Consider the following 11,249-nt stretch of genomic DNA (forward strand, 5'->3'; position numbering starts at 1 on the left):
GGTAATTTTCACATCTGTCAACACCTGCTTTCTTTGGGATTGGAATTATTATACCTGTCTCATGCATCTTGCTCATCAGATGGTATAGTTTTGTCATGACTGGCTCTCCCAAGGCTATCAGTAGTTCTAATGGAACGTTGTCTACTCCCGGGGCCTTGTTTCGACTCAGGTCTTTCAGTGCTCTGTCAAACTCTTCACGCAGTATCATATCTCCCATTTCATCTTCATCTACATCCTCTTCCATTTCCATAATATTGTCCTCAAGTACATCGCCCTTGTATAGATCCTCTATATACTCCTTCCACCTTTCTGCTTTCCCTTCTTTGCTTAGAACTTGGTTTCCATCTGAGATCTTGATATTCATACAAGTGGTTCTCTTCTCTCCAAAGGTCTCTTCAATTTTCCTGTAGGCAGTATCTATCTTACCCCTAGTGAGATAAGCCTCTACATCCTTACATTTGTTCTCTAGCCATCCCTGCTTAGCCATTTTGCACTTCCTGTCGATCTCATTTTTGAGACGTTTGTATTCCTTTTTGCCTGCTTCATTTACTGCATTTTTATGTTTTCTCCTTTCATCAATTAAATTCAATATTTCTTCTGTTACCCAAGGATTTCTACTAGCCCTCGTCTTTTTACCTACTTGATCCTCTGCCGCCTTCACTACTTCATCCCTCAAAGCTACCTATTCTTCTTCTACTGTATTTATTGTTCCCTTATGCTCTCCCTGAAACTCTGTACAACCTCTGGTTTAGTCAGTTTATCCAGGTCCCATCTCCTTAAATTCCCACCTTTTTGCAGTTTCTTCAGTTTTCATCTACAGATTGTGGTCACAGTCCACATCTGCCCCTGGAAATGTCTTACAATTTAAAACCTGGTTCCTAAACCTCTGTCTTACCATTATATAATCTATCTGATACCTTTTAGTATCTCCAGGGTTTTTCCATGTATACAACCTTCTTTTATGATTCTTAAACCAAGTGTTAGCTATGATTAAGATATGCTCTGTACAAAATTCCACCAGATGGCTTCCTCTTTCATTTCTTACCCCCAATCCATATTCACCTACTATGTTTCCTTCTCTCCCTTTTCCTACTCTCAAATTCCAGTCACCCATGACTACTAAATTTTCGTCTCCCTTCACTACCTGAATAATTTCTTTTATCTCCTCATACATTTCATCAATTTCTGCAAAGCTAGTTGGCATATAAAGCTGTACTACTGTAGTGGGCATGGGCTTAGTACATTATATAAATTTTACAGGAGGTGAACAGATCATTCTTTCTCGACAAGACAATGCTGTGTTCTGCTCTTGGCTATCTAGATCTCCGTACCTGACAACCATTGATTTCTTTTTTGTCAGATTAAGTGAAAGACATTGTGCATGTGCCTCTTTTATGAAAAATAATTCCAGAACTAAAAAAAGGCACATTTTTAATGAGCTCGTGTCAGTGATACTGCATATACTTGATAATGTATGACATAAAATGGATTTTTGCTTATGTTGTCCAAGTGAACGGGAGGAGTCCTATAGATAGTTGTAAACACCCTTTTACAAATTCCCTGTAATTCTTATTGATGTACTGCTTTACATTAAATACTTGCCATTTGTAATTGGTCTACTCACTTTGAATTGTATACAAAATTCAAAGCTCCTCTCAGCAGTTATGGAGGTTATAGAGCTAACAGGAGACCAGGTGCTCCTGAAGCAAAAAACCAATATAAGTTTATGATTGTAATTGTTTGTTACATCATGCTTAGTGTGCCCCATAAGTTTTTGATAATTTTTGTTCTGCATTTGTGTTGGTGCAGTTCCCACAAACAACGTAGGCATGTAGGGGTGAAGGTAATCTTTATTCTTTTAAAAACTATATTTGCTGCATTAAATGCATATATGGGCTGTATGTTGTAAATTAATGGCATGTGCCCATGTATAAAATGAACTTCTGAATTAGCTGACTCACAAATGATTTCCATGTTTCCTAATTTTTCTTCTTCCTCTTTTTAGCTCTCTGGAAGAGGTATTAGTTCCAGTTTCCAATTTATTTCTGCGTTCCAGTTCTAATTTTTGAGACAGTGTCATTTGCCATTTTGTTTTACTGTTACTGTGCTGCTCTTGCTCAGCAATAAAATGTGTGGATTAAATCACCCTACTAATGTATGCTCTTCTGGGCTGACCAGTAAATTTATAGTCACATTACAGATTTCATTGTGAAAGCTTCATTTCCAGTTGTTACAGTGTGCATATTGGCAACACTTGTTTGCTATTTAATTATGCCTTCCTATGGCAACTTCCAGGAACGTGATGAACATAGGCGTACTGCTGAAGCAAAGAAGACAGATGCCATATCTCCTGATGATAACATAGAAGAAATACAGGAACTGAAACCAAGAAACACTGTTCCAACTTCGAAGAGTGATCTGGAGGTTCCAGAAGAGGAAGAGGAGGAAGAAGAAGAAAAAACAGCAGCAGCAGTAGATGCTGCAGCAGAACCAGAAGTGGCAACTTCTGGAGTTCAGGATGAAGGGGAGAAAACTAAAGGATCCGAAGACTCTAAACCTGAGCATACACCAGTTTCGGAACCTGAAGTGGTAAGTGTTAATAGTTGCTCCTTATAACTATTCCAGATGTTCGTGCATCATGCCACCATTACTAAGACTTTTAACTTTGATGTGCCTGTTTTTATTTACGATGTTGAACACTAAAACTGTTAAGATTTTTTACTTTTATTATATTCTACACTTCATACTGCAGAAAATTGAAATCTTAGCCACCAGCCAAATAAAATTAAGTTTAGGAACTTAGGTGCAGTGTTTTTAACTGTTATCTCACCAACACATATGGGGGAGCAGAGGGGGGTGGGGGGGGAGGGGGGGGGGGTGGACGAAAAATGTGGAAACCCCTAAAACGACACATTACCATGTCTGATGTGTTTAGGCAAACTGTGGGCTTTCAAAACAACTTCCAGTTGTCTTGGAAGGAATGGATAAATACAGGTTTTGCATGGTTTTCAAGGGAATCGTACACCATTCTTTCTGCATTATAGTAGCAAGTTCAGATAATGATGATTGAGAATATAGACTGGATGTGTGTGGATTCATTGCAGGGGGGGTACAGACAGAAGGTCTTGTGAAGTACTTTTGATCACAGTTTTCTGAAAACTGTCTGTAGCAGCTAGATTGGCAGCTAACATGCAATGCAAGTATCTTGGACATTGTAGTTACAAGCAGGCCGGACCTTATCAATGGTATCAGTGTAGAGACAGGGATAAGTGATCATGATGGCATCATCGGACTGTTGTTGTTGTTGTTGTTGTTGTTGTGGTCTTCAGTCCTGAGACTGATTTGATGCAGCTCTCCATGCTACTCTATGTCATAGGACCATAATTATGAAATTTAATAAATCAGTCAAGATGTCAAGGAGGGTTACCAATTATAAGTAAACACCAACCACAGTTATAAGTCTCTAATATTGGTCTGAAATGAATTAATAAATAAACCCCTATAAAGAGCAGATAAACAGTTGGTAGCATCTCACATTGACAATGAACTGCAATCATTTAGTTTCCAAATGATGGCCATAGAGGGCTTATGGGCAAAATGTAAACAGATTGTAAATCGTGCTGTGGAAAACAATGTGCCTTGTAAGTGGATTAAAGACAGAAAAGACCCACCATGGTTTAGTAAAAATGCTGAGGAAGCAGAGGCTGTTGGACTCTCAGTTCAAAAGAGGATGCAAAAATTACGACAGGCAAAGATTAGTGGAGATTTGTACGTCTGTGAAAAATTTTGTGCATGAAGGTTACAACTACTATCACCGTCATACCTTAACTAAAGATCTGGTGGAGAACCTGAAGACAATCTGGTCCTATGTAAAATCACTAAGCAGGTTTAAGGCTCCAATTCAGTCACTTGTTGACCAGTCTGGTTTGGCACTAAAAGATAGCAAAAGGAAGGCCGAACACAATAATAAGCATCCCTGGCTCAAAGAAATAACTGAAGGACTTGAAAGCAAATAAGTCACCAGGTCCGGATGGAATCACTGTTCAGTTACAGAGTGTACTCTACATCATAGGCCCCTTACTTAGCTTGCATTTATCATGAATCTCTCGGCCAACACAAAATGCCAAGTGACTGGAAAAAAGGGGAGGTGACTCCTGTATATAAGAGGGGTAAAAGAATGCACCCGCAGAATTACAGATCAATATCCTTAACATTGGTTTGGTGCAGAATTCTAGAGCGTATTCAGAGTTCGAATATAATAAATTTCCTAGAGACCGAAAAGTTCATGTACACAAATTAGCAAGGCTTTAAAAAGCATCACTCGTGCGAAACCTAGCATGCTCTTTTCTCACATGATATGGTGCAAGCTGTGGATGAAGAGCAACAGGCTGTCTAACGGTTTCTGCAACAAGAGAAGTGATGAAAATCTGGATTGCGAACTTCACACTTCTCTCACTGTAGTTGACTTACTTGAAACGTTTGGCCGATCCTGTTCTGGATATGCGTCTGCGTCAATCTCCCTAACTTGTTCACCGAAGAAATAATGAAAAGACGATAAGCGGGGCAGTTGAATGATGCCGCTGAGTGTTTACTGCAAGAGCAAACGCTATGTGAGAGGACACGGAGTAATTAAATGCTATTCTTTGCTGTGTTAGTAAATGTGATTCAGCTGAACTGAAAGTATGAGAGTACAGAGTTATTTCAAGTGAGAGAGAGAGTTCCTCTAGGAACCAAAAAATTACTCTCTCTCTCACCTGAAATAACTCTGTGCTCTCATACTTTCATTTCAGCTCAGGTGTATTTTTCTTAACACAGCAAAGAATAGCATTTAATTACTCTGTGTCCTCTCACATAGCGTTTGCTCTTGCAGAAAACACTTGGCGGCCCCGCTGATTGTCTTCTCATTAGAAAATTCCAACCTGCGCACAGAAACCAGCTTTGCAGTAGATACATTTCGTCTCTCTTACTTACTTTTAAAATATCGGATGTTTGAGACGGTGGGAGGCCGAGTGTCTCTAGAATTTACACCAAAATTCTCGAGTCACTACGGCTGATCCCATATTTCTAGATTTCTGAAAAGTATTAGACATGGTACTCCACTGCAGACTGTTAATGAAGGTATGTGCACATGGAATAGGCTCCCAGGTATGTGACTGCCTTGAAGACTTCTTAAATAATAGAACCCAGTATGTTGTCCTCGACGGCAAGTGTTCATTGGGTAACATCAGGAGTCCCCCAGGGAAGTGTGATAAGAGCGTTGCTATTCTCCGTATACATAAATGATCTGGCAGGCAGGGTGGGCAGCAGTCTGCAGTTGTTCACTGACGACGCTGTGGTGTACAGGAAGGTGTCACAGATAAATGGCTCTTACGTTGATATAAGATGACCTAGACAAAATTTCTAGTTTAGTGATGAATGGCAGCTAGAAAAAATGCAAGTTAATACAGATGAGTAGGAAAAACAAACCTGTAATGTTTGGGTACAGCATTAGTAGTGTCCTGCTTGACCCAGTCATGTCATTAAATATCTGAGTGTAATGTTGCAAAGCAATATGAAATGTAATGAGCGTGTTAGGGTTGTGACATGGATGGTGAATGGTTGACTTCGGTTTATTGGGAGAATTTTGGGAAATTGTGGCTCATCTGTAGAGAAAACCACATATTGGAAGCTAGTGTGATCTGTTCTTAAGTACTGCTAGAGCATTCGGGATCCGCACCTGGTTGGATTGAAAGAAGACATTGAAGCAATTCAGAGACAAGCCACTATATTTGTTACCAGTAGGTTGGATCAGAATGCAAGTGTTACTGCTATGCTTAGAGAGCTCAATTGGGAATCCCTGCAGGGAAGAAGAGACACATTTCAAAGATCATTACTGAGAAAGTTTAGAGAACTGACATTTGAAGTTGACTGCAGAATGATCTTACTGCTGCCAACATACATTTCGTGTATAGACCACAAAGATAAGATAGGAGAAGTTAGGGCTGGTACAGAGGGGTCTTTCTTCTCTTGCTCTACCTGCAAGTGGAATGGGAAAAGAAAGGACTAGTTGTGGTACAGGGTACCTCTGTCATGCACTGTACAGTAGCTTGCTGAGTATGTATGTAGAATGTGCAGGTGAATAGCGATCGCACATCCTTCTCCCCAAAGTAGACCACACACGCCCGTTAATATTGAGATCTGGTGATGGTCAGGGCAGGGCTCTCAAAACCAGTTCTGGACTAAGGTAACCATGTGAACAGGGGCTCTGTTGTGTTAGAACACAGCATCACCATAGGGGAACAAACACTGTACCAGTGAATTGAATTGGCCTGGTTGGCTAAAATGGCCTCTCAGTGCTTGGCAGTAGTGAGACCTTGCAGAGTAACCATGGGGCCCTTGGAATACCATGATATGGGTGCCCAAGTCATCACTGAACTTGCACTGTGTTTCACTCTTTGGACATAAAATTTACCCAGAAATTAGAAACCGTGTAGTACAAGACTCATCCAACCAAATGACTTTGTTCCATTGCTCATTAGTCCCTGTTTTATGGCTTTGGCACCACGTTTTCCTGTTGTGGGTTATTACATCAATGCTGAGTAATTTTGGAATTTTAGCTTGCCCTGCAGTTTCTACTTATGCAGCTTCTTCTGCATTGTTTCTGAGCAGACAAAGTTTGAGAGTGTGACATTCAGTTCTACAGTGACTTTTGCACCTGTCTTCATTTTACTTTTTGTCGCAATCATCTTCAGTGGCCATCTGCTATGGCCACTCGTCCATGTTATGACTTAGCGGATGATGTTTTTCAGCTTTTCCTGTATGCGGCATAAATATTAGATTGGAACACCCATCACTTTGGCTATCTTGTTTATGGAAGCACCCACAACATAAGCACCACAGTTTGCCTACATTCAAATTCAATTAACTGGCATAATGTACTCACAGCTACACAGAGCACTATTCTGACCATGATTGACACTGGCAACAGAGTTACGGCATTGCACAGGTGCCATTCTTTGTCAAGTACAACAGCCTAACCGGCAGGCTCGGCGGCCATCTGCATTTATGTTCAAGCATGCATTTCTTATGAGGTTTCCATATTTCTCTCCAACCTCTGTAAGGCTAAACAAAAACATAACAGCTTTTAAAATCATTCATAGCCTAATATATTAAACTTCATTGAAACTGAATATAAAGTTGCTGATTGTTACACTGACAATATTCTTTCCCAATCAGGAAATAATTGAAGAAGAGGAAGAAGAAAATAAAGATGCTGATGGGGAAACAGCTGCAGGAGATGCACCTCGGTCTCCAAAGAAAAGACGCCCCCGGAAAGAATAAATTGTCTTAAAACAATGCAGCTGATCTTAGCATTACCTCAAAGTGCAGCTTCAGTTTACTGTGCTTTGTGACTGAAACAGAAACTCTGAACATAGAGTGCTAATTTTGATTGTGTTTGTTTTACGTTGTTGAAAATATTGTGCAGATGTTTATAGTTTTATGTATTACTGTATGTGTTCATGACTGTCAGTGTGAATCAACTATGGGTAACAAACTCAGTTATTTTTTAAAAAAAATGCAGTTGAAATATTTTCGTTACACTGCTTCAGTTCTGGTCATTTTAACTGTTTCATTTGTGGTTTTTATTTATATATAATTATTATTGTTTTCTTAAAGTTTAGTATGGATGTGTCACAGAGAATATGGTTGAAGTAACAAGTGTGTACCAAAGTTTTTGTAGTGTTTGCATAATCTTGCTATCAATGCCTTATAATGCTGGAAATCATTGCCAGGATAAACATTCATTTCATTCCATGCCATTTATTTCTACATAATGATATGTAAAGAAATTTAAAGCTGTTAGATATTTTAGTTTGGAAGATGCTGAAGAGTATTAAATTGTCATTTAGTAACCTCATTCTTCCAATATGTTATACTTTATCCATGTTCCATGTATATTATTTCAAAAGTATTTATTGTAGAAATTTGAGGTTCTAATATAGAATAATCATTTTGTAAGGAGATAACGAATAATTGGACGTGAGCTTGTTAGAATATTTATGCATTTTCACAATAAATTGAAATATAATCTGTTTTATTGTATGTTCTCACTTAAGAACAAGTGAAGTACTTAGAAATAAACAGTGTTACACAATATTTTTTGTTTGATTTAAGATGAAATTTCACAGGTGATAAACACTGAAGCGCCAAAGAAACTGGTATAGGCATGCATATTCAAATACAGATACACGTAAACAGGCAAAATACGGCGCTGTGGTCAGCAACATCTACATAAGACAAGTGTCTGGCGCAGTTGTTAAATTGATTACTGCTGCTACAATGGCAGGAGTTTGAACGTGGTGTTATATGCTTAATGTTTTCTCTGTTTTCAATTTTAACCTGGAATCATAAATGTTTTTTATGTATTTTCAATTAGTGGTAGTTAGGAGTTCGCATGATGCAACGGTGTTGTTTCATCTCGTCACATGGCCTTTGCTGGGATTGGTTGACCGAAGCAAATCGAACAACCCCCATGTTGATTTAAGTGTTTGCAAAACTAACTTGCTTTATTTGTCGGTTTTCGTATTTATACCTGTTTATTATGAAAATATGCAATTTTAAGTGATGCACCAAAGAAAACATGTCTCCAAAACATGTTATTTTTAATACAATTTTTTGTGGTCAAGTGTCAGGAAATTTGACGTCAGTGGCTGCATTTGTTACATTACAAGTATATAATTTCTTTAAAATTACATACATACTCTTGCCTTGTTGTGGATGTTTTTGTTCTCGGTTGATTTTAAGATTGGAATTGGGCTCCAAGTTCCTTCACTTTCATCCTAAGCTTATGTTCCACACTTTTCCTAATAAATTGCAAACTGAGTTCGTATTGTGCTGTTTTCAGATTCTCAGTATGCTATAGTTATTCACAAAAAAGTAAAAACACGAATCCAATTACAATACTGACAAAAAGGAACTTACTAGTAACTCACTTTACCTTGTGTACGCTTTCAGCAAGCAAGGAAATTTTTAGCAAATAAAGACAATGGAACATGTTTTGAGTGATTATTTCCTCTAATCATTCATCAAACTTTCATTAGATGGTGCCATTTATATTACTGTAATTTAGTACTTTCTGGCAAAACATTCACAAACTTAGCATGTCTTTCCTACAGCAGATAGAATTGCCAATGCCAGAAACAAAAAAACTATCTTCAACACTGTCAAAACATTAATAGTAGAAGTCGATTAGTAATGGGTCGAAGGATATAGAGATATAAAGAGACAGGAATTTTATAGCTGTTAATTCCTTTTCATTGCAAGCAGTGAAATGTGAAAATCGTGGTGGTTGGTAGGACAACCTTAAGCTGAACGAACAGAGCCTTTGAAAGCCCCGCAAGAGCAGTACGTTGTAGAACTTACACCCTCAGACCTCTGCTATTTGGAGCGAACCAGTGTTTCAAAGCACATCCTGAAAGTAACTACTACCTGTTTGAAAAATATCACTTGATATCAAGAGTCCCAGAAATTTTGACTGTCTTTGCTTACATACATGTAAGAAATTTTGAAATGCGTCCTGATAAACTTTGTGATCTTCGAGAGTGGTTTGAAAAGTTCTCAGAATGGAACAGAAAAAAGTACTTGCATCACTGAAACGTTTTTATTTTTCAATGTAGTCTCGTTGTAGATTAATGCATATGTTCCAGCGATGTTCCTATGCCTTGATGCCATATTGAAAGTGAGTTTCCTCCAGGCTTGCAAAATAGGTGTTAACTCCGGCTATCAGTTCTTCGTTTGAAGTGAATCTCTGTCCACCAAGAAAAATTTTCAGTTTTGGTGAGAGATGGAAATCTGATGGAGCCATATCAAGTGAATAAGGTGGGTGTGGCAACAATTAATGCTTAGTTTGTGTAATTTTGCCATTGCGTTGGCACATCTTTTGTTGCAATTTGTCCAGGAGGCTATCATAGTATTCTCTAGTAATTGTTTGCCCAGTGGGGAGATAATCTACAAACAGAATCCCCTTTGCATCCCAGAATACTGATGCCATGACCTTTCCCGCCAAGGGAATTTTCTTTGCTTTCTTTGGTGGCGGAGAATCGGCATGTTTCCACTGCTCTGACTGTTGTTTTGTCTCTGGGGTATAGTAGTGCACCCAAGTTTCATCTGTGGTCACAAACTATCACAAAAAATCTTGTTCATTTCTCCTAAAACAGGCCAAACATTGTTCCGGTATGTCCGTTCTCAAGTGTTTTCGACCCAGCAGATAATTTTTTCATTTCTAATTCTTCAGTTTAAAATGTGATACACCTTTTCACATGACATCTAGCAAGCCTGAGCACTTTCAATCGGCGATCCTCTCTGAAAATTTTGTGCACTTTTGCAATGATTTCTGAGGTAGTGATACATCTTGGCCAACCACTGCCCGAATCATCATCTAAGCTCTCCCGACCCAATTTCAATTCATTTGTCCACTTGGCAACAGTTGAATATGAAGGAGCATTTGTCCCCCAGTGAATTCTGGAAATCAGCATGAATATCCTTTGCTTTCATACCTTTCTTTACAAAGTACTTAATTACTGCTCAGATCTCTTTTATTTATTTATTTATTTTTCCCCCATCTTCGCAAATCACTGTGCAGGAACAACAACAGAGCCACGTCACCTTGACAGCTCTTTCAAGAGCACTGACGTGGAACGTGTTTATAGGTAACAGTCCAATGAATATCACGTGAACAAATTGTTGCGCTAGCACTGACCTCTCGTGGTGCTTCTGAGAACTTCTCAAACCACTCTCATATTATTGAGAAATATATTGTGAAATCAAACAATGGAAAATCCAGGATGGAATAATGATAGTATTGTGAAAAGGATGGATTGCTACTCACTGTATAATAATGGACATGCTGAGATGCAGATAGGCACAACAAATAGACTGTCAAGCAAGTAAGCTTTTGGCCAAAGAGATCTTCATCGGAATTAACTCTCAGAGACAGCATGTGGTACTGCACTGCTGCTGGTAGTTCATCAGCTCTCCCATCAGTAGTGGTTGGTGTGACACGGCATGAAGTTTGTCTTTGGAGTTCAGCTCTGCGGCACTCCATGGCTGGCTGGTACTGTGCTGGTTGATCTGAGACAAGACTTAGTAAAACAACATGGTCATGGAATGGAATGTCATCGACACAGACTCCATCGTTCCCATTGACCTGAACCATTCTCCCTTACTTGGAGCTATGGCTACGGTATTTAAAGAGCTCTCTATAGTTCTGC

The 11,249-nt window shown here is 38.9% G+C and overlaps 1 protein-coding gene across 5 annotated transcripts in view; it reads left to right on the top strand.

Moving 5' to 3' along the window:
* LOC126412082 (calnexin) overlaps positions 1 to 8,136 on the top strand; it is a 79,759-nt gene extending 71,623 nt beyond the window's left edge. For all 5 annotated transcript variants that reach the window (XM_050081488.1, XM_050081485.1, XM_050081484.1 and 2 more), the window contains exons 10-11: positions 2,296 to 2,589; positions 7,216 to 8,136. In XM_050081488.1, coding sequence (XP_049937445.1) covers positions 2,296 to 2,589; positions 7,216 to 7,320 — 399 coding nt within the window. In that variant the 3' untranslated portion in view covers positions 7,321 to 8,136. The remainder of the gene's footprint in view (positions 1 to 2,295; positions 2,590 to 7,215) is intronic.
* The last annotated feature ends 3,113 nt before the right edge of the window (positions 8,137 to 11,249 follow it).

The sequence above is a fragment of the Schistocerca serialis genome, chromosome 7, assembly GCF_023864345.2.
Source record: "Schistocerca serialis cubense isolate TAMUIC-IGC-003099 chromosome 7, iqSchSeri2.2, whole genome shotgun sequence".
NCBI classification, from domain to species: domain Eukaryota; kingdom Metazoa; phylum Arthropoda; class Insecta; order Orthoptera; family Acrididae; genus Schistocerca; species Schistocerca serialis.